The sequence below is a fragment of the Necator americanus genome, chromosome II, assembly GCF_031761385.1.
Source record: "Necator americanus strain Aroian chromosome II, whole genome shotgun sequence".
Classification (NCBI taxonomy): Eukaryota; Metazoa; Nematoda; class Chromadorea; order Rhabditida; family Ancylostomatidae; genus Necator; species Necator americanus.
The window spans coordinates 18,081,188-18,104,865 of NC_087372.1; the positions used below are offsets into that span (position 1 = coordinate 18,081,188).

The window sequence follows — 23,678 nt, forward strand, 5'->3', positions numbered from 1 at the left end:
TCTTCCGTGCTTTTTCAGCATTCAACTTGAACTGCTCTTCAGGGTCTTCACTTCACGTGATTTTACATAGTGTCAAATGTGTGGTGCATCAGACGGTGCTGTCGTTGTGAAATCGTTGTGAAAATTACCGTGCCTTTGTGGTATCAATAATACACTGCATGCAGTGTAGTGTGATCCGGTGGAGAATTGGACAAGAAAATGAGGCTTTAACATCACGCGCTTTGATATATTTTCTGCATAATTTGAGGTGTGAGCAAACATGATGAGATGCTTGGAAGTGCTACAGGATAAAGCGCTCTGCGTTGCTCAGTTTCCTTCGGATGCGCCAACACGCTTGTTTACAACTCAGATTAGTGGGTGGTTTAAGAACATGTGTGGCGCGCCACACAAATCCCTTACTTGCGGGGGCTACCGACGTACCATCCCATCGTTTTTTATCCTCCCAAAGAAATCTAGCATCAATCTGTCGATCCAAAAAGAAAGGAAACCCCGTTTGTCATTGAGTAGTATAGAATCGAAGCGTCGAACCCATAGCAGTTAGAGAGATACCCATAGCAGTTAGAGATTCAACAAGCCGCGCAATCGGCGGGTTGGTATTATCATCTCGCGATTGCCCGCTTCGCGTAGGCGAGTAGTCCTGCAATACAGCTCCGCCCAAACTTTCTTTCGATAGCTTGCACAGAATCCATCCACCCGTCACCGTTCCATATCCATATACTTGGCGTCTTTGCCTATCGACACCGAGTGACTCCCATTACCTCAGGTCGACGGTGTCTTGCAGTTCAGCGTAACGAATGTGGGTTGGTACCAACTATACCAGGCTCCTTCTTGTATTAGTGTTGGGTATTAGGACCTATTAAGATTTTGGCAGTGTACTGGACAACAGCTTTTTGCAATTCCTTTCAACTTAGCAAATAGAGATATAATAATTAATTAAAATTGGTACCCTTTGTTGATTGATAAGGTGCACTGAATTAGGGTTGAAGAGGGTTTCAGTCGGGAAAGGAGAAGGATAACGCGTTGTAAAAAAAACAAGCGAGCATAAAAGACAGAGGAAGAGCAAAAGGAAGGGGGAAGTAGTTCTGCTACTGATTCCGACAGTTGCCTTCATCGCAGTCTCTTACTGTGTGAACTTCGAACAGTTCCAAATTTAAGAACCGTACTCCACATATACTAGGATGAACTATTTGTATGGATGGGTGGGACTAGTGGTGTGCAATGCGAAATACTCGAAAAGAGGTGAGCACGCTTTCTATACAATTTTGTCGGCATGCTCTGGGGAGCTGAGATCAGCATGAAAAATCCCTATGTCCTTCGTAGATTTACATGTTTTCAGAGTTACTCCAGTCATAGTAGACCCAACTACACCTTCATTGCTTTTGTGCCTTGTAAGAGGTTTGCTCAGGGTTAAGATCCATATCTCATGAGGAAGACCTATCAGACATTTTAACCAGTGATGTTTGAGTACATCCAGCACTTTAGGGCCGTTTTCTTCCTAAGACGTCTTAAATTTTAACGACACAAGTACAGTAGTGGAATTTTGCATGGTAGTGCCCTTTTCATCAACTCATTTTGGTGACGATAAATTAATTCTAACAATGAATCATCAATTTGCAAATTTGCTGTGTGTTCCTGGAAACGCGCTTTAGAGCAAAATAGGCCGGTATTAATGACATCGATAATTGCTTGAGAGTACTGTCTATGCTGGGCGAACTCAAATATTCAAGGATTTTTCTTCAAAAGATTATCGTTACCCGCATATTTCTGTCGTTCGACTGTACTTATGGATATGGTCAGTGGGGTAAAAACTGCGCGGAAAAAGCACTGCTGTAGCCGTACTATCATACAAATACAGGTGACAATATAACGTGCCGGCTACGGCGCACGCTCTTCCTCTGCTTGAAACTCATCTTACTGGGAAGATTTCTCTACTGTATTGCAACCAACTGTGTTTTGCGTAAAAATTTTAAAATTTAAGCACTCCATGCTCACCTCTTCAACACCACCGTACTTCCTGCTTTGACCTATGCTTCGGAAACCTGGGTATTTCGCAAGCAGGAAGAAAACGCGGTGAGCGTCATTGAACGCGCAATTGAGAATGATGCTAGGAGTATCCCATTTCGCGCAAGTGAGAGACGGGATTCGAAGTTCTCTCCTAGGTCAACGATCGAAGATTAGAGACGCCGCCGCGTTTGCCGTTTGCAAGGAAAGTAAAATAAGATGGGCCGGACACGTGATGCGCTTTAATGACAACCGTTGGACCAGAGCCGTGAGCGACTGGGTTCCCCGCGATATTAAGCGCATTACAGGAAGACCGCCGACCCGATGGTCAGATTTCTTCACGAAGTCCTTCAAAGAAAAATATGATGCTCTTCGTGACCCACGCGAAAGAAGGAACCACTGGACTACTCTGGCACGCGATCGGGACAAATGGAAGAATTACTGGCGCCCGCTCGACCAGTTCGAAGATCAACGGGAGTCAAGGTGATCAAGGTGATTGCAACCAAAGTTGCACCGCGCTTTACACGGTTGGATACATCCGGAGCCTCTTATTAACTTGTCGTTGAATGCATTCAACTGGACGAAAGCGGATGCTGATCTCTTGATCCTTTGAAGCAGTCGCTGACAATGAAACGCATCTTCGATATGCTGTAGAAAATTCCCCACTTTGTCCGAGTACATTTTTAGTGTGAAGATTGTTTGTTTAAAAGAAAGAAATTCGAAGACTTGTGCAACTTCTGGTTTCGAAACAACAAGAGCCACTGGAGCCTTTCATCCGCTTTTATCGATAGAACATGAGGCAGACTTCTCTGGGAGAATGAAGGATAAAGTGTCTGGCGTTAATCAATCCGCTTGGGATGCGCCCCACGTTCACTTCAATTCAGAATCGTTTGAGGTCACGAACGTGTAACTGGCCTATACAACTTGCGGTGGCTAGCCGAAGAGTCAAGTCACTGTTTTTATCTTCCCAGACAAGTCTGGTACCAATTCATCGACCCCGGAGGGATGAAATGAGAAGTCGACCCTGGCGGGATAAAATGACAAAATGCGATGAAAGGCTTGGTGAGCAGTACCCCGGATTCGAACCTTCGATGGATCGTGCAGGGAGCGGAACATCTAACCGCTACTCTACATCCGCCCGTACAAACGAATAAAAAGAATGACTGAATCCACCAAATACATAGCATGTTTCACATATGCGTTCACTTCAAACGATTTGAATTGGATCTATCTCGTTGGCGCAGCTCACAGAAAGAGGTTAAAGCCAAACATTTCATATAAAAAAAGTCGTGCGAGTGATTGAGGCACTACTAATTTGGAATACGTGGAGTGCAGCGCAAGGTGGCGGCAGAATGTTTTTATTTTTTGATGTTTTCATATTTTATTTGATATTTTTGATGTCTTTATGTTATTTTTGATATTTTTGATGTTTTCATCATTTAGGATTGACAAACTCTCCAACCAGGCACAAAGATCACTTTCCCGGTAGTTTTTTTTTTTTGCGGATTATTCGTGCTTTCTTTTCGAAGTATTGCATTGTATATAAGTAATGATTAATCACTTTGATTTGGAAACATTCGCGCTCCGAAAACTTGTTAAGAGTGACATGCGCATCTTTTGGGTTGAGGGGGAAGCCGTGAATATTTTATTCAAACTTAAAAATACGCGTAGAAATAAAAAAGGTGGGCGAAATGTCATATGTCTGTTATAGTGGTTTGCACCCAGATTTCCCACTTTTATCCATCCTTGGTTTTTTTTCGGATCATCAAAACGAAATGTTAAGTGGACATGACAGAAGGATTTCCAACATCTGCTTTTTGCATCCAATTGTGGTGTTGAGGAAGCCGAGGTTGCTCGTAAAAACTGGAGGGCATCGAAAAGCCATAGAGAACTTTAAAAAAACAAACGAACATTGACGTGCAAGAGAATAACAACAAACAATAATAGCGGTAACAAGGCAGGGACGATTTTGTTAAATGATCTGGTGAAGACGTGAGGACAACAATGCAGAGAGTGCTATTAATTAATTCGCGGTAGTTTTTTTTTTCGAATAGGAATAAGAAGTTCTAAAAAATAGGAATAATTCGAATTGGAAACGGTTGGTCGACCGAATGAAACTGAGGCCAGACCTCAACATTCGAAAAGTTCAAAATTCTCGACTTTGAAACCCGAAGACAAAGAAGGTATTGCAACAACTCCACACATTGCACCAATCTCAGCAAAGGAACGGGAAAGAGGCTGCCACTTCCCAGGACCCACAACGGTTCTGTCCAGGAGCGGCGGCACAAATCGCTGTCGCGAAACACGATCCTATGCTTATGCTCGAGAAGCTCTCGTAGATCCCATGCTCAGGTTCTGTGACGATGTTCGAGCTCCATTTAAAATAAATGAAGTAAAGTAAAGTCACTGACGTATCAATCCACTTGGGATGCGCCAACGCGTTTTACTGGAATTCGTAATCGTTGAGATTTTGGAACGCTTGTTGACCTGTACAATGACTTGCCGGGCCGGCCGATGAACAAGTTAGTGTTTTTATCCTTCCAGACAAGCCTGGTACCAATTTATCGACCCCGGAGGGATGAAAGGCTAGGTTTGCACTAGGGCGGTTTCGAACCCCCGACCGTGTGGCTACAACAGACCAACAAACTCCGCCACACCCGCCTCACCTGTCGTTAGTCGACTCAAAAAGCTCGAAAAGATATGGAAATTGGATGGATGGGTTCACACCAACGCTCTGACATCAACAATACCAAAAATGTCCCAATTGTGACCGATTTGCTGACCGATCTGGGAGGATAAAAACACTGACTTGGTTATCGGCTGGCCGCCGCAAGTCATTGTATAGGCCAACTTCTCGTCCCAAAACTTCAACGATTACGAATTGCAGTAAAACGCGTTGGAGGAGCATCCTAAGTGGATCGATACGTCGGAGACTTCATCTTTTACCTTTTCAAACGATAGTCGAACTCCCTCTTTTCTTCGGGCAACATTCTGCATTCATTCCAGCTTTCCTCCCCTTCGACGGCTGTCAAAAGCTCTCGGTCGTCGGAAATTGATGGTCGACCGTTTCCTTATTCATCTGCGAGGTTTGTGTCGCCCGACTTGAACTTCTTGAACCATCTTTCAACTTGGCCGTTGCTGATCGTTCCTTCACCAAAAATTTCGTCGGGATCGCGAAATGACTCTGCTGTATTCCAACATTTCTCGAAGCGGTAGAACATAATATGGCTGATGTGGCTGTTTAAAAATAGTCTTCTCTTTTCATAAATGAAAAGAGAAGACTATTTTTAAAAACTGGACAATATGTCAATTTCGAAGGAAATTGAAGGGAGGAAATTCGTGAAAAAAAGATTGTTGTGCACCAACCCATATTTTTTTTCCAAAAAAATCTAATTTGTTGTCTGAAAATATTGCTTAGCTCACCTTCTGCCTCTAATTGAGCACAATCGGTCGCGTAGCAAGCGATTGCTTTGATAACGCAACCGCACATCGTTGGATCGCACAAATCTATTGCAGAAACCATTTCTGGTCACCAAACTACCTCTGACTTTCTTTCCCCTACTTCTTCGAATTTACCCAGTTATTATTTTTTGCCAGCGACTGCATTACTGAAAGTAAGGAACTTCCAAATTCTCAGAAACCATGAGATTTTAGTCATTCCTGAGCTTATCTGAGTTTATGCTGAATACCATTAATCTTATGGACGTTCACTTATGTTATACCCTGCACTTGCTGTTGTGATCTCCTAAAAAAAGTGGAAAAAGAATGGAACACAAACGGCTGTGCAAGCATGGTGCTAGAGAAGCCAAATACAGGAACTAATTAATTGTTCGTTGTTGTTATGCTGATTGGAGATGAGCGATGGATTTACCGCTGGGCTAGGCACTGGAACGAAAGAACCAGATCTCGATGTGGTAACCATTTGGCGACAGCCTGATTTATGGTCGTTAATGTAAGGAAGTTCCATAACACAATGAAAAAGCAGAACAGGAGGGCCGAAGTAGTGTCGATTGAAGAAAAATACGCTCACTAGACGGAAAGTGGGTAGAACCTTGTTCAATTCCTTCTTTTTGACCTTTAGCACTTCTAACGCAAGCATCAGTAGCGCAAGAAAATCTTGTTTTGTGTTCGTTCCAAGCTGCATATCACGAATTTTCTCGTCGCTTACGTGAAAGGTGACCTTCGTAAGGAATGTGCCAGTGGCAGTCATAACCTAGTCGCAGCTCAGCTTCATCGCATTAATACCACGAATGAATCTCGTTTTTGGAGACAACCTGAAGGATTGAAAAGAACTTTGACCATTGGAACAGATATGGTGGAAGCAAATTGCTAATGTCGCTTGCATTACTCTTTGTCCAGCACTAAGCAGACTATCACATGTTTGCTAAACTAACTAACTGCGATTTTGTCCTCTCCTCCGACCTCTTTTTGTCAACTCAGGAAATATTGATCTGATATACCTGAGCGCTAAAGAAATTGCTGAACATTTAATGGCTGAAGTTTGGCTCAGTGGGACTTACTGTGTTCGTACCTTAGCTGTTGTCTTTGATTCTTTTGTATAATTTAGGACGAGGAACGAAAAGTGGATCCGAAATGGTTCTGGCTGAAAAGATTTCGATTACGAATGGAGTAGTAAATACGCTCAATCAAATATCGAGGTATCAGATGTTTAAATTTGCATGTATCAGACGTTTCCATTTTCATTTTGTAAACTAACAACTATCAAACTAGACGGAAGGAACAATACTTTGATCCCTGAAAACTTGTATGAGTGAGACTCATACCCGGTTAAATGCGTGATGAAATTATTCTGGAAGCTTCCCGATTTGAGGACTTTCTTCGTGGACGTAAAGGCATCCCCATACCAATTGTGTTTTTATATGTGGATTTAAAAGAGTTATTTTGACTACTGAGGATTAAACACTGACGCAAAAATTCTTCGATTTTCGTTTCGTTTCGCGAATGCAATTCTTCTTCTCGAAAATGGGATTGAAATTTTTATAAATGCGGCGTTGATTATTTGAATTTCAAAGGATAAAGCGATCGTCCTACGCCTCACTCTCGTCGTTCGTATTTCCGAGTGTGTTGAAAAGTTCAAGTGCGGTGTGATGTACATAGCTAGGAACTTGTTCTCAAACATTGGAATTGGTTCATTTGATGCCATGTTGACATTCCTTTTTTCTCATTTTGTGGACATTTCATTACTGTTCAAACATCTGTTCTTTTTTTCGAACATAACCATCATCTCGAAATTTGGTGAGATTAGAACAGTATTTGTTTGCAAAACATAGCATAGCGTGTTTGCTCTAAGATCCCAGATAAGATGCTTATTGGGAAGATGAAGCCACTGATTTCTCAAGCACAGTTCCGTCCTTTATATCTGATCCATAGTTCTATAAATGCAAATTGGGATTAACATCACCAAATCAATACATTTTACAAGCTATACAAACGTTACGATGACATTCAACGAGGTGTGCTATTTTTTTCAGCAACGCACTTGACACGAAACATGTGGTAATTCAAACGCCGAATAATTGCAGAGGTAGTGAAGCGCAACGCGTGACCCATTCGAAGAAACTTTGCAATCCCGTTTGATCGCCGTCATCGTTTCCGGGACAATCAGACTATTAGAAATAGACAAGGAACCGCTCAATTTGTGTGAGCATCCATGACATTCCCAAAGAGGTGTTGTCGTCGTTTTTTGAAGGATTCCTGACTTGCGCAGGTTGACACTTCGTGAATTTCGCTTAGGTTCAGACCCCTCAAGAAAGTCAAAAGCAAGCCCACGTTTTTTGAGGATCTGCTCTACTCTGTGTTTCAGTGCCTACTAACCAACCCTCCGTCAACCAATAATAAAACGCAGAAAAAAACTGTTTGGTTGTTGGAATCATCCAAAGTGACATGTTTCGGCTTGCGGTGGTCTCTCATATTTTAGCTCAGATTTCCGAATCTTCCATCATGACTTTCCCTCTCCTCCTCTCTAGTATGATGTGGTACGCGCAAATTGTTGAAGAAACCATAGTGGATACCGTATAAAAAAGCTTCATGTCACTTCACCTCAACGAAACTAATTCTTTCTAAGAACTGCTTCTGCACCCAGTTCGATGGGTGGTGAGTGGCTTTTTTCAGTTGCTCACTGAAATATTTTGCTAATGAATCCCATATTAGCGCGGATTCATCGAATCCCAACAAAGCATATCTGCACTCTCTTCTTTCCACAGTCCCCGAAAGTGTAGGCGCCAACTTCTATTCACGCGAAATCTGCCGCAATCACAAGCCGCCATTATTCCTCGAAGGGAATCTCCTGTATTAACGACGACTGCTCGGCAAATACTACGAGAGCATCGGAAACTTCGTCGGTCCAAGAACAACTAACCTGATTCCCTAATGAAATCGTCATACTGTATGCAGGAGATGTATCGGCTGCCACCTGTGCTAACACTAGTGTCTTCATTTATCTCCGGTTGACTGATTACTGTAGCGGTTGTCTGTCGCTGTGTCTCTTCTCTTCTGTGCACTCTGTGTTCGGGTGTGGTTGCGCAACCAGTGATCTACTCGTTCCAGTCGTCACTTGCTGTTTCAGTTACCCTCTTGCGATAACGCTTTCTCTACATGGGGATGTTTGTCTGTGTATCCGCGTGATGCGTTCAGACTCGTTCTCGTCTGACAGTGCCCAAGAAGGGGCGGGATGGCGCAGGCTTGACGGCTTCTTGCAGTGCGTCTCCTCTGACACCTCATGAAATACCACATATTCCTTATCGCTGCGATTGCAGGTGAGAAAGTTTCCTTCCGTGGGATTTCTAACAGTTTCCTCTGCTTAAAGCGTCAGGGGCTGCTTCTAAGGATAAGGACTTGACACTTAGAGTTTTGTATTTGTTAGGAAGGTCGTTTTTCTTCGCGGTAAACCTCAGAAAATAACTCATTCGAATGAAGGCTAGAAAATTTCCCCGTTTTTTTTCATTGCCCTTCTGCCCCCGTTCATTGTCATCTAGAAGAGATTAGCCGTACAACCGGTCACGGGCACTATCTCTCGCGGTTAACAATGAAATCCCGCAACAGAAAGGAGTGCCTCTTCGCTTCATTCGATTTGCTCGTTCCGTCCGATTCGGATTATCATGATCTGTAGATCTGGAGACGAGCGAGATAGCCAGCTGTTGCGAGGCGTTGTTTGTTCCCTTCCCGTCGGCGACTGCTAGCCCAACTGCAGAGGATCGCCGCACTCCTTGGCCTTAAATTTCGCGCGTAGCCACATTCTTACGGAGACACTAAACGCAACCTCGATCTCAATTAGAATACGTAAACAGTATTTTATAGCTCAGCTCGATGTGGAATTGCCTCGAAGAGAGTTCCTGTAGTTTAGTTTTCATGTGTATGTTAGGATAGAAGATCAGAAAACGATATTTAGTGATGTGATCTTGGTGATCCTGATTTAGAGTAGCGGTTTTTGTGCGCTAGCGTACAGAAGCACCACGTTCGCAACCGGTGCGTTCTTGGAACACCCACCTGGGATTCTCGGCTTTTCCTGTTGCTTGCTTGCGACTCGCTCCCTGGAGATGCGTAGAGATTGCCCGTTCCGCGTAATTGTCCGTATCGGAAGTGAGAAGATGTCTCGTGAGTGTTCCGACGGTTGGTTCCGAAGTTGCAAATGTCTATGGAGGTAGCTGTATGAAAGCATAGCCTTAAGGAAGGGATACACAAAAGGAAGAAGCTTTGTTTTGTTTAATGAAAGGCAAAGCAGATGTTGCCAAATAATTTGAAGAATACTTTGCTGATGCTCGGCCGGCCAATGATGTTCTGACGATATTTTGAGCTGGTGCTGTTGTTTGCTGTCCTGTGTTACCTGGGCAAGATCTTATCAGAGGCAGGAATCTCTCTGAGAAGATCCTGCCAAGAAAACGCCCTCGAGAGGAATTGTAACCAGACCACGCAAAAATGGAAACAGCCAGAAGGCAGAAATAATACTAGAATCCTTCTACAGCAGCTTTTGTATTAAAAATCATTCCAGAGCTATCTTTGTTTAATATTTGCACTACTAAGCAAAACTTACTTATTCGCAATGTATCATCTTGTTGTAATTTTCTTTTCCGCCTAGCTTCTAGAATTATACCGTAATCAATTTATATATAGTTTTGTATTGGACTCAGATCTGAAAATAGCAATTTAGTGATGTTCTATGTTATGTGTTCAATATTTTTCTATGTATATGGTCAACAACAATAATTTCAGTGGCAAAGCAGTCTGTCTTTGCGCAGGATGACAACAACGATGTTCAAAGTAGTCTTGGTAGTAATTTGCCATATTTTTTTCAAATTTAACTCAGCAGCTGTGATGATCATGAATTTCAGAAGGTGATGGAAGTCCTTCCAATGTAGGGTTCGAGGTTAACGGGCCGCCTTCCGCAGAAGAGTCCGAGAAAGGCGTAGACGATAAAGCCGATGAAAAAGTAAGTGTACATCACAGTTTTTTTTCTTGAGTAGTCAGAAATCTTTATAAATTTCAGAAATCCGATGACGTTGGCGCTGAAGAGGAAGGATCAAGGGAGAAACTTGCGTCTGAGGATGATTCTGAAGAAGAATTGAACTCCAGTGAGAGGAAAGGGTAAGCTGATGTTTTGCTGCGGTGTGCACTCAATGCAATCTCTGATTTGCAGGAAGAGCTGTAAAGATCGTCATGATCTATGTAAATTCTGGACATCTGTCGGTGAATGCCAATCTAACAAGAATTGGATGGAGGATCATTGTCCAGTTTCTTGTGATGTGTGCAACGGTGAGTGTCCTTAGTGAACTGCAATTCAGCGGTAACTGCTGACCGGACCCTCCTCTATTATCTGTCCATATCCTTCAAAATGAAGTCTGTTCACTCCATGCTCAGAACGTTTTTGTACATACTTCGTCGAAAATATTTAGAATTGGATCGATGTGCTATTAAGGATGTTGTTCTTGTGCTCATGCTATGCGCAACAACAGCGAATTTCTTAATGGTTTTTCGAGCGCTAGAGAGCTACACCTGAACACGACCATGCAGTTTTTATAGAAGGAGTTTTACGCTCACTATCACTGCATCCCACCAAATTTCAGCTTTCAAATCGATACATTTTCTACAACAGAGGATTTGAAACTGCAAAAATGCCGTAACAGTTCGAAATATATGTTCTATTCGCGGTCAGCAACTAAACTCACGCTGTTTCCGTGAGGCTCCCTGAGATTTGTAGGAAGGAAGAAGTGGTTGTGCGCAGCGTAATCATTGTTGGTTTGTTTTGGCTTAATAGTTCAAAATCGTTTCAGACCTCGATATAGGCTCACATGGAATCCTGCTGAACATTTTTTTTCATTCTTGGCGATGCTTTATATTATGGATCTAAACAATAACTCTTTTCGTCATACTATTATTATGAGTGTTTATCGGCTCAAACGTGAAAACATTAACGATTTGTTTTTATTTCATCCGAATCTAGGTACTGTACGAAACCGATCCTTATGCGAGTCGTTTAGGTAATATAAAATTTTTTTTGAGCTACTGTCTTTTCAAAAAAAATGGTATTGGCCCGAAATATAGACGATTTTGTTGAAATTTTCAGACCTAGGACTGCAAAGAGAATGTGGGAACACCATATGGGTCATCTTAAATCCACTAAGACTTTAAAATAGCCTGAAATAATGTAATATCTGTGATCGGTGTGAATATTGAGAGCCAGACGAGAAGTTTGTGCTGTTCTCATGCACAAGATGGCAAAACCTTATTCTTGTCATGTTTCAGGAACCATGGCGTGTATTGACCGCCATCGTCTGTGCAGTTTCTGGTCAGCGATCAAAGAGTGCGAAACGAACGCAGTTTGGATGCTGTCCAACTGTGCAAGATCATGCAAGGCTTGCAAAGGTGACGGCTTAAAGCCATCACCCCACGAATCTGGAGTGGTACGAATTTCCGGTGGAGTATTCGTAAACTGTGTCATAGATTATGGGGAGGAGGGCCATTCCGTTCATTTCTTCCTAATTGCCGTAGAAAACGGCCCGGAAGATACGGCTTTGAGCGTTCTGGCGCACTATTTTCTACAAGGAGTTCGATTGGAGCGCGCCAGCCCTGTGCGGCGCGGCCGTTTTTACGGCAATTAGGAAGAAATGGATGAAATAACACCCCTCTCCATAATCTACTATCCCGTATACGAATACTCCACTTGAAATCCGTAACAATTCAGATTCGTGGGGTGATGCCTTTAAAAACCATGTGCGCAGCATCAAAGTGATAGAAGAGTTCATTGAAAGTTGGGCTTATGTTTTACCTTGTGGCTAATTTCGAGCATTTATTTCTACGGTTGATCCATGAGGTTGTCGGAGGCTTCGAAATCTGCTATAGCCGCGCGGGAAACCGGAATCTCCAGTACGTTGCGTAAATGTATCTACCTAGAGAGAATTGTGCACACCACTTAGAGTTTTCCATCGACAATCAGAAAATCCTTTTCGAAAGAGTAATTTTAGAAGACCTTCATTTGTGTGAAAGGTTATGAGCTGTTAAAAAGTAGGTGAACCGCTGATTACCTCTTCTCTAATAGATGCACCGATACATGGCATTTTGTTAGAGAAAAGTCAAAGATGTTTTAAAAAGTTCTTTGTTTTTGAAACAACTCGTATGCGACCACAATGTCCCATCATCTCGAAGCCTCTGACCACGTGATGAATCAACCGTAGAAATATGCTTGTAGTTAACCCCGAGACAGCCCTGAGTCTAACCCTCAGTTAACTCCTTTATGTCCTAGTTATGATGGAAGTTAAGGAAGTCACAGAATTGCTCTTTCCTATCCTAAAAAAAATCGAAGAAGTGTTTCGATTTTGACAGGGTGTTTCTATTCTTCTTTTTAGCTTATCTGTAAAGATAAACAAATAGATGTGAAAAGGTTGCTCGACTCCTTTTATTAACTAGAAAAAGAATTCTATTCTATTACATTGCAGACTTTCCATGCATTTCTACACTTCCCTATACTATTAGTTCCATTGTTTAGGGAAAACAATAGGCCCGGGCAGCGGATCACGCAAGGATGGTGGTTTCCGCAAGGAAGACTGTACATTCGTTACTACACATGAGGGTTAGTTTTCCGAGAAGGAGCGGAATTCAGCGGTTATCGCAGAATTTCTAGGAGTGGACTTTCAGACACATCTCATCGCAAAACGCTCTCTATAAACGATGTTAGAAACAGCAACGCAAACTTCAACTGCGCCCCCACTCAAATGACACCAAACTGCAACAAAAACCTCTGCTATCATCTGAAGTTCGTCAAGAATGATTTCTGTCCGACAGTCGTATTCGAAAACAACCCTTCCGTTAAGGTTCCGGACATTCGATGGAACGTGTAACAATTTTGATCGACCAATGACTGGCTCAGCTTTCAGTGCACTGATGAGACTGAAGGCACCCATGTACGATAACGGGCTGAATGCTCCCACCTGTGAGCGAATCAACCGATTTTAGCCACTTTAACTGGAGAAACGTTTGTTTTACAGCGTCGTTCTCTCGTACTCGCCCGTCATCGCGCGATGCGTCACGTCTCCTCCTTTCCTCTCCATCACAGGTCATAGTTCCACTAAAATCGGGGTGATGTCTGTCGAATACGGCATATTCCAGATTCCGCACCATTCGAACGCCCTTCTGATGCAGTGGGGTCAGTTCACTGCTCATGACATGTCGAAGACGACGATGCTTAACAACCAGGAGTGTGCCGCCTGCACGTCGAACAAAGGGCGCTGCTTCTCCGTCTTCCTTTCCAGAGCTGATCCCACGTGCGTGTTTTCTCCATTTATTTAGGAAGTGCGTGCTTTCTACTGTAGATTCCATTGTTACACCACTCGGAAAAAGTGATCAAAAACGGTAAGAATGCAAGAAAGCAGAAACAACTCAAATTTCATCCCATAGATGACTTTGTATCTTTTCTTCTTGCAAAGTAGTTTTTTATAAGCAGAGTACGAGATGATCATAATGGTGATGTAAGCTTTCAAGTGGTCTGAGGAGATGATAAATTTCCTTCCAACAGAGTTACTCTCCAAGACAAGCTGCAACGAAAGCCAATTTCTATGTTACTAAGTTTTAGTTTTGAACAGGATCCTTTAGGTAGTAAAAGATTTTCAATAACTACTCGAACATAGCTCAAAAAAGCTTTTAACTTATTCTTTGGACTGCATAAGAGTTCACGCATCCGGCTGGGAATCAGTCATCATTCATCATACATCCAGACCATTTTGACTTCACGTTTCCATGAAATGTTCGCTCTCCTATTCGTTTTTGCGTAGACGCGATTGAATCAGTATAAACAAGCCGAAACCGAGAGCGGAAGGAAGTGAGTTTGTCGCGCCTTCTCGAACGGGTTCCTTCGACAGCTTCAGGCAGCTTGCGGTTATGTTCACTGTAACAACGCTTATGACGAGCGTGTTTTCGTGTCCACCTGCCACAAAATCGAAATTACCTCGAAGCAAATGTTCCGATTTTGGATCAGTGCTAAGCGGTTGCAGCAGTCGATTCGATCGAACAGGGGCGCAGTGTGAAAATAGCTAAGTGCCAGCGCAGTCCTGACAACATATCCCAATAAAAAAACCTTTGTAAGGCCCGGTCACATGAAAGCAGTTCTTGGTTATGGGAAACCACTGGTTCATCCTCGCGAAAGTCATAAAATTATTACCAGCCTGAACTCATCAAATATGTCATTTCGTTACTCTGGCGACATTTTTTTAACCACTTTTGCACGGGTTTTTGCGTCGCTGCGGGCAAGATTAGGCGGCAAAGAAATTACGCCTTTCATTTCGTGAGGGAAAAACTTGACCACTGGGCCCACCAGGTGGAAGGAATACGTTGGGACCTGCTGATGGTATACTACTGTTCTATCTCCCCTTTACGAATGAAACTAAAATGAATGAATGAAATTCAGGGTTAAAAAGATAGTCGCAGATATGTTGTGAAACAAGTACGTAAGATGCTAGCAAAGGTATCCTAGGGGAAAACATTAGAATTGGTCCAAACCTCCTTTATTATTTGTTGTATATGTTTTTGAAAGTACTTCCTGGTTGGTCTAAGATAGTTCTTGTGCCCTTGAACTGCCATCATCGACAACCCTTCAAATTGTGCTCTTCACTTTCCTAGCCTCTCCCCAATTTTTTAATCTTTTTCTCAGATTGGGATAAGAGTTGCAAGCTGCATGTTTTTTCCGTTTCCGGTTTGATTTGCCGTAAGTTGTCAAATCATTTAGATTTGGACGATTTATGTGTCTCCCTGTGGCGCGATCAACGCCTGTGTGCGGAACTGGTCTGAGCAATTTCAGAGAACAGTACAACGAAAACACAGCCTTCATAGACGGATCCCAAGTGAGTCAGCAACTTCCTGCTTGACTTAGGTGTGAATTAGGTCATTTACGTGACTGTTCAGATTTACGGCAGCAGCGATCGGGACCAGTTCCTCTTTCGTCAGGGGGCTTTCATGAAGACGAAGCTTGTTAAAAACAGGGTGTTTCCTCCTATCGGTAAGGCGGCCGCGCTCTTCAAATCCTCAATACTGACTATCTACTCGCTCTTCAGCGAATATCCATCATTGAGATCTAATTAGTGATCGAATAGACATCAATTATTAACACAATTGTTGAGTTTGCCTTTTAGACACCAACATGAATGTCGTTGCCGGCGATGACAGAGCGAATATTTTCGTTGGCTTGGCTTCGCTGCACACACTTTTCCTAAGAGAACACAATAAGTATGTTTACGTGTTTAAGACTACAACAAAATTTTGTAGTAGAATGAAGAAGCTGTCAGTAAACCCATGACGCTACCGGTTTTATGAACGTTTGAATGAACGGCGATCGTTTATGAAAATTACACTTTCAGGATCGCTTCAACACTGCAGCGAGTGAATCCCCACTGGGATCAAGAGCGTATATTCCACGAGACTAGGAAGCTTCTTGGAGCAATTCTGCAAAAGATCACTTATTTTGTAAGCAGGGAATCAGTCCTCATTTAAAAACCTCTTGCATAACTTTCCCTTGAAGGAATATCTTCCTCGGGTCCTTGGCGATGAATTCGAGCGTCGAATCGGCGAATACCGCGGATATAACAAGAATACTGATCCTTCAGTCGCGAACGAGTTCACCAGTTGTGCATTCCGCTTTGGACATGGCATGATTCAGGTATCCGCACACACAACACCTGCAACGTTCGGCGTCCCCTGCATTCGATTTCTGAATTTAGGAGTTCTATCCATTCCTGAATGAAAAATTCCAAAATATTGGAGGGATTCCATTCAACGAAGGCATGTTCAAGAGTATCCATATCCTTAACAACGGCATAGATCCGCTTCTACGTGGTCTTATGACCTTACCAGCCAAAATGCCACAGAGGTGAGCAGGAATAGGAGATTCTGGAAATAATTCTTATTGCTGAAAACCACCTTTTTAATTCAGATTAACTCCGGCGGTTACTGAGAGGATTTTTGGGAACTCTGATCTTGGGTCGATCAATATCCAAAGAGGAAGGTAAGCCTCCCGAAATGTTAACGTATCAAGAAATCACTATATATTTGAGCTATAAATGGTTGTGAAAGATTCTTAAAATTATGCAGATTTGAACATACGTGAGCCGTCAGTCAGCATACATATCGAGTTTTCTTTTTCTTTTCCAGTTTTATTTTTGAACTTTCCATTCTATCAGTTCTTTTTACATTCGAATACGCAAAGTTTCCACATAAATGTAGCAATTAAATTTTACTTATATGTCGGAGGCAGCTTTGGGTGACTATACCAAGAAAGAAAAACAGAAACACAAATTTTCAACTTTTTTTCTTAATCTTTCTTTCAGTCATTTCTTTGATGAAGAATTTCACGGAGACAGCAAACCTCTGTGGTCCGAAATTTTGCGAGCATTTTTTTTGGAAATAATGAAAACCAATGCATCAAATCAGTGTTTTATTCTCCCAGAAAAGTCGGCTAGCTTTTTGTCGAGAATTGATGAAAGACATGGTCGGTCTCGAACGATCACCACGTAGTCGCAGAAGAATCTCTCACGACAGCGCTTTCTCCGCTACACCACCATTTTTGAAAAGAATTATGCATTATCTTGGTTTACTTTACTTTTTTGTGCAAAGCGTTAAGGAACTGCCATATTTTATGTTCCTTTTCTTATATTTATACAGTAAAGGTTTTGATGAGCATTTTCCAAGTTTAAAGGAACTCAAATTCATTTCCGAATGACCGAGTACTCAGGCATATTCTGAAGAATGTTCGAATAATTCGCTTTCGGACGTATTTGAACTTATCGAAAGCTCAAAAGTATTTGCATATTTATTTGGTTTCGAACATAGAAATTGGTCGCAATCGCAGATTTGGTCTCGCATACAATGGAGTGCGGATGCATACGGTACCATAGCTCGAGATCATCTACGAGATCATATCCAATCTCCCTTTATGTTACTTTGGCGCTTTTTTATTTTTTACTTTTACGTAAGAAGTTGCCTTCTTCAGGGGTTCATGCTCTTAAAGGCATCACTCCACGAATCTGAGGTGGTACGGATTTCAGGTGGGGTATTCGTATACGGGATAGTAGATTATGGGAAGGAGAGTGATTCCATCCATTTCTTCCTAATTACCGTAAAAAACGGCGCGGAAGATGCGGCTTCGGGCGCTCTGGCGCACTATTTTCTACAAGGAGTTCAACTGGAGCGCGCCAGCCATGTGCGGCGCTGAATCTTCCGGACCGTTTTTTAAGGTAATTAGGAAGAAATGGACGGAATCACCCTCCTCTCCATAATCTACTATCCTTTATGAGAATACTCCACCTGAAATCTGCACCACCTCAGATTCGTGGGGTGATGCCTTTAATGACTTACTCCATCGAAAATCTGAGAAGCTGTCTTTTCGGACCGAAACCGAGTACAACACTTCGCATGAAGAGCATCTCTTATTTTTCACTTTATCAATCACACAGAAACAAGGAAAACGGAGAAGTTACCCATTGCAGAGATCACGGTGTTCCTGCATTCATCCAGTGGAGAAAATTCTGTGGGTTGCCTGAAATTAAGGACTTCGATGACTTGAACAAAACAATCTCCAATCAAGTTGTTATTGATAATCTGAAAGTAATTTACAAACATGTTGGTGAGTGTTCCATACTGCACTACGGATATATCCTTGGTTGCCGAACTATGAACGTCCAGGTGCGATTGACATGTACGTGGGATCGTTGTTGGAGGATCCTGTGCCACATTCGCTTGTGGGACCAACCTTAGCATGCGTCATTGGGGAACAATTCAAGCGGACGAGAAACGGCGACAGGTACTTCTGTTTTGTCTAGTGTATTAGCTGAGGTTTGCAACGGATTAACATGCAGCATCCTTCTCAACAAAGGTCTCAAGACCCGTTTTCAAATAATCGATCAACATCACTTCAATCAGAACGAACTTTTGGAAGTACTAATTCTACACTGTTCAACCGTAAACATTCCAATATATAACAAATAAGTCTTAGGGATTCAGTTTCATAAAATTTGTTAGTGCGAAAAGGAGGAAAGTTCCGCTAATGTTCCTCAATAAAAGGGAGCGTATCACGAAACCTACTACCTTGCGGTATCTGTGGGCAAATATAAAGTTTCGGACGTAGATTGCGTATATGAGCGTGGTCCTGCTCATGTTTGAGCTCTTCCATTATCATTTGTCTTTGCTGTCTCGGTCATACTCATAGCTAATATCATGATAATGCTACATAATGCTATGTTATTCTGTCACGTGTGTGTGTCGGTCACAAATTTCGAAAAAGGGGTGCGACGGGTCCACAGGCGTCGAAATAGTGCGCCGACGCCAGAAAGCTATAAAACGGGGTGCGACGGGTCCACCGGCGTCGGATTGGCGCTCGTCACTAGATACCTATGGAAGGGGGTGCGACGGGTCCTAGGGCGTCGGGTTGGTGCGCCGGCGTCGTAAAGCTATAAAATGTGGTAAGGCGGATCCCATGGGTTCGAATTCCTGTGTCATGGTGTAGAAGTATCGCGCAGTAACTTCAAACTATGTACATCTCGAAAAAGGTAAATGGGACGTTGCAAACGTTTCATGGTTGTATCCACTTTCCGCTTTGCTTTCCACCTTTAGGACTTCTCCGTTCCTCAGAAAGTGGAAACTCCCATGGAAACGGCTGCTCAAATAGTAGCCAGCAGTTTACATAATCCGGCGTGGAACGCTATCTTTATCAGTACGATGATGTCGTCCACGTCATTTCATGTTAAAACATTATTCTGCGACAACTGTTAGGGAGAAACAAGAGGAAAACCTATACTTTGAGTAGTACTTTCAACACTGTGTTGGGAACGAAGGCGTGTTTGAAGCTAAAGTTTGAATATTCTCCAAATGTAGAACTGAGGCGCTTAGAAAGAAAACTATGGAACCCTCCGCCTTTATTTATAATAAAAAAGTGGAAAAGAGGAAGGAAGCGTTGTTAGAACGCAAATATAATTTCAGAGAATTACAGAGAGAAAGAGAATAAATAAACTACTATTAGTTTTCATTGATCAGTGAAAGGGAGCGAAGCGAGCACCACAGAAAGTCTGAAGTCCAACTTTAGCCGGACGTTCAGACTGGTTTATTATAAAAGGAGAACATATACTGGGGCTGCAATGAGCCATTTCTCAAAAAAGCTATACTTTCTTGCGAATGTATCTGGAAAGGACGCTGCATGGTACATTTCCCGAACCTAAACGTAACTCATTGTTTATTGCAGGCTTTACTTCGAAAACGAGAACGTGTTCACGCCGGATCAAGTGCGACAAATCCGTAAAATGACGATCGCCCGGGTACTTTGCGATGCCGGCGAACACTTTGCCTTTGTACCTCGACGTGCGTTCGACGTCTTCAAACCATCCAAGGATGAGTTGGCTCGGTAAGTGGTCATTCATTTTCAAAAGAAGATGAACATCAAAATTAGTAATTTTTCATCAATATCACTACACCATCTCAAAACATTCGTTATACCTTTGTTTCCTGTCTGTTACAAATATCCTCCAAAGTTTTTATATCACTATTAGCTTTTGTGCTACTTTTGTTCTCAGCTATCAGCATGTACCATCACGCACCATTTAAAACCAGTGTCTTATTATTATTTACTATTTATTTTAGTGGCACGCACTAGCGAGTGTTTAAAAACCGAATTGAAATTGAGATCTCGGATCATTCAACGACTGACCATTTTCTGCGGAAATAATATGAAACTAAGGAAAGAGGTGGATGAAAATTGAAAATTAGAGAAACTCTAAAATGGTCTCACAGCATAGTCGAAAATTTATAGCAGATGTAAGCTTAAAGCACAGAGAACTTCGAAGTTCACGTTACAGCGCACGTCAATTTGGATATAGTTCCTCGTTTATTAACTCAGTAACTTTATGTATTGGAAACCGCTGGATGTTTGAAGAAAAGTGGAAATGATGGTGTAAAAAGGTATTGGCTTGAGAAGTAAGTCGTGAACGTTTTCTTAAATGTGAAAAACGCACATTGATGACAAGGGTAGTTTCAAAATGTGACAAATCCTTGATGGAGAATGTTTTGCTTCACACGACAATAGCATCCTGACTTTTTAGTCCCTTTAATATCTGTTTCTTTAGATCATTGAGGGAAGTGTTCAGTGGGCAGAACGCATCATTTTCTTAACCACTCGTTTTTCGCATTTAATTGAGAGAATAAAACCGCTTAAACTGAGACTGGTGCTGTATTTGGAGAAGAAGTTTAAAAATACCGCCCGCCGTTTTTTTTTCCCTTCAGAATTGGAAATTTTGACGTCGAGGAAGATCACCAACTGGTCTACTAAGTGTAGTGGTTTGTGAAAAAACTCATGTTTTCCACTTTTCTGCTTGGACAGAAAGAAAAAGCACTGCGACTTAATTAACAGTGTTACTACTAGTTAAATCTCTATTGTTGTTTTTCTTATCGTTTCCAACAACTTCCTCCAATTGTTCAGTAGTTTTTCGATGCTTCTTATTGGTTTTTTACCTATACTTTTTCGTTTTTCATTTTTCCAAGTCTTTTTCGTTCTCTTTAAGTTCTTGATGCCTTTCTCGATTCCCTCTCTGCACAACACTGATCGCACAAGCAGCTTCCGCCTCCTTGTCACTTCGGTTGAAAGAAAAAAAAAAACTAAAGATATCGAAAAAAAACTCACTTTCCTCCACACTGATTAAATGATCTGAAGAAACAAAAATTAGATATCTGAAAGATCACAATAGAAATATCTTATAGAGTGAGAAACTCTTTATACAATGGCACTTATTATTTTGGAAGTACTTTTTGTTTCCATGTATGTATATTTTCCATTTTGAAAAAAGAACACTCATGACTTATTCCTCAATTGTCAACCTAATAGCACGAATGGAATGAAGTGAGAGAAATGTTTTCTCGGCTCCGTATTCTAGAGATAAAACTGGGGAATACATGATTTAATTTTATAAGATTATACACAAAAAACACAGAAACGGTCCAAATGCTATCGCGCATTCAAAATCCTGGAATTCTAATCCACAAAAATTATTCGCGTTGCGCCATGTATAAGATATCTCCATTTCTAGGTGTTTTTTTAATTTGATAGCTGGTAATACATTCTTACATATGTAGTGAACATTTGAGCAATAACTTAATTAATTATTAATTAGAAGCTAAATTTATGTGTCAACTCATTGAATCAACATGTCTCATACGTAACTGACATTTTTCTTTTCCAGAAGGAGAAATGAGGGTTTCAGAGAAAAAAAAATGAAAAAATGAACGTTATGAAGAATCAAAGAATATAAGTAAATGGAGTTTAAAATAGTGCACATAACAAATTCACAGCAATCGTTGTGGAAGAAACTAGTAGGCCGTGGGTAGTGTTTTTCACTGCTTGTTGCAGTTGAATTCCACTTACATTGTAACGGTCACTTTCTAGCCGACTCCTTTAGTTGACGGCGAAAAAACGTAGAGTTCAAATACATGAAGTAAAAGATTCTAAGAAACGCAGCACCCAACACCTTTACAACCCTTTTCGTTATTTCTCCTGTTTTTCATTCCGTTTCGTTTTATTCTTTATATCTACTATTGCTGCCCTGTGTTATAAATGAATTTGTGCCTATGCAATTATTTTCGTCAAATTGCGCTCCAGAAGGCTCTCAAACGTATATTATTTCCATGAAAATTCAAGGTGGTGTAGTTGCTCTCAGCTGTAGTATGACGGTAATTTCTTAATGAATGGAAACATCTACTTTCAACTCGGATTCTAATTTCAGCTGCGATGAAATCCCTGACATCGACTACAACGTCTGGAAAGAGGATCTGGATGTGTAGATCAAAGCCGCAGCGTGGCTCCATCGTACCTCTCAACAATTGGTAGCACGGTCCTCCTTATTCTAGTCAACTCGATTCAGTGCCTGCCTAGTGATCGACTAGAGTAGCCGTTCAGCAAGAAATCTATATCTGTACATTTGATATTTGCTGTGTTTGAGAATTCTGTGCCTTCCTCATCCAACGCCATGCACTACAACGCAAGTCGTAAACACACAGAGCTTATTTCCTTTATTCGCCCGTCTTTAGCATCCGGAAACCCTCATCAGATACAGGTGTATTTAGTGGCATTATTTTAAACTGTCACTCTACTTTTTGAAATGAAGATTTACTTGTACGAAATAAAATGAGTGAGGAGAAATTAAAAACAAAAGCGCAGGTAATAGGATGCGGTAGAAAAACCTGAGCTGTGGAACACTGCGGCTCCAGATTAGTTCTGCGCAATTTTTACATGGAACGAAAGCGGAGTTGCAGAATTACTGTAAAATGAATTGGTGATTTACTCCCATAAAAACTAGGGATAAAGAGTCTAGCGTTAATCAATCCACTAGGTATGCTTCACCACGTACTCGTCAACTCAGGATCGTTTGAGGTTTACGAACATACGGTGACTTACGGTGGCTAGCCGATGGGTCAAGTTAGTGTTTTTACGTGCAAGTCTGGTACTCATTAAACTCGAAGGGTTGAAAGGCTTTGTTGACACTAAGATGGTTTCGTACAATTGATTGATTGTGTAGATACGGCGATCCTTTATCGAGTGCGCTGCACCCGCCCAATTAACTCCAGTGGCAGCACAAAATGGATCTTTCTGAAATCCAGCAATTTATAGATCTAGATTTATAGATTTCCAGACCAGATCAGATGAGTCTCCAAAAGACGTACAGTTCAAACGTACACTACGGGACCCTCTCCTACTTCCTTACTGGATTGGAAACGCAGCCGCTGCCAGCGCTACAATAATACACTAGCAGTTCCTGCGAAAATACGATATTACAAACGTTTCAACCGGGCTGAGTGTTGTTGTATCGTAGTACTTAACATCAGCTAACTACTTATTCCGCAAAAAAAATGGCTAACTAAAATGAAGTCCTATCACCAGCACTTATCACTGACCATCGCTAACCATAGAGATATGCGGTCAACCTGAAAAAAAAACTACATAGCACCTTCCAAAAGATGTAATAATGAGTTTAGTCCGCGTGTGTGTTTGTCTGTGCGTCACGAAATTCCAAAAGTGGGGTGCGGTGGTGGTCGCATAGCGTCGGATTGCTACGCCGATGCCACAAATCTATAAAATAGGGTGAGACGGGTCCCACAGCGTCGGAGTGGTGCGCCGGGTTCGAAGAACGGTAGAATGTGACACG

The 23,678-nt window shown here is 41.9% G+C and overlaps 2 protein-coding genes across 3 annotated transcripts; both read left to right on the top strand.

Annotated features, from left to right (window-relative positions):
* Positions 1–1,178: 1,178 nt before the first annotated feature.
* RB195_018292 (uncharacterized protein) lies at positions 1,179–22,317 on the top strand (the record flags this gene model as incomplete). 2 transcript variants are annotated; one of them, XM_064185657.1, is made up of 25 exons in its annotated part: positions 1,179–1,239; positions 3,445–3,486; positions 6,569–6,659; positions 9,467–9,630; positions 10,231–10,287; positions 10,350–10,447; positions 10,505–10,602; positions 10,655–10,770; positions 11,761–11,880; positions 13,001–13,084; positions 13,150–13,267; positions 13,326–13,444; positions 13,500–13,567; positions 13,621–13,775; positions 15,233–15,347; positions 15,409–15,502; positions 15,636–15,729; positions 15,861–15,966; positions 16,022–16,159; positions 16,221–16,369; positions 16,433–16,504; positions 17,985–18,121; positions 18,181–18,298; positions 19,733–19,891; positions 22,260–22,317. In XM_064185657.1, 25 exons carry the CDS (start codon positions 1,179–1,181, stop codon positions 22,315–22,317), a joined length of 2,631 nt encoding a protein of 876 aa, XP_064041538.1. The 2 variants fall into 2 exon arrangements, with proteins under 2 accessions (XP_064041538.1, XP_013303804.2); XM_013448350.2 differs by lacking the exons at positions 1,179–1,239; positions 3,445–3,486; positions 6,569–6,659 and having other exon boundaries at positions 9,558–9,630.
* Positions 2,099–2,488, top strand: RB195_018293 (uncharacterized protein; the record flags this gene model as incomplete). Its single annotated transcript, XM_064185658.1, has 1 exon — positions 2,099–2,488. One exon carries the CDS (start codon positions 2,099–2,101, stop codon positions 2,486–2,488), a length of 390 nt encoding a protein of 129 aa, XP_064041539.1.
* Positions 22,318–23,678: the final 1,361 nt, after the last annotated feature.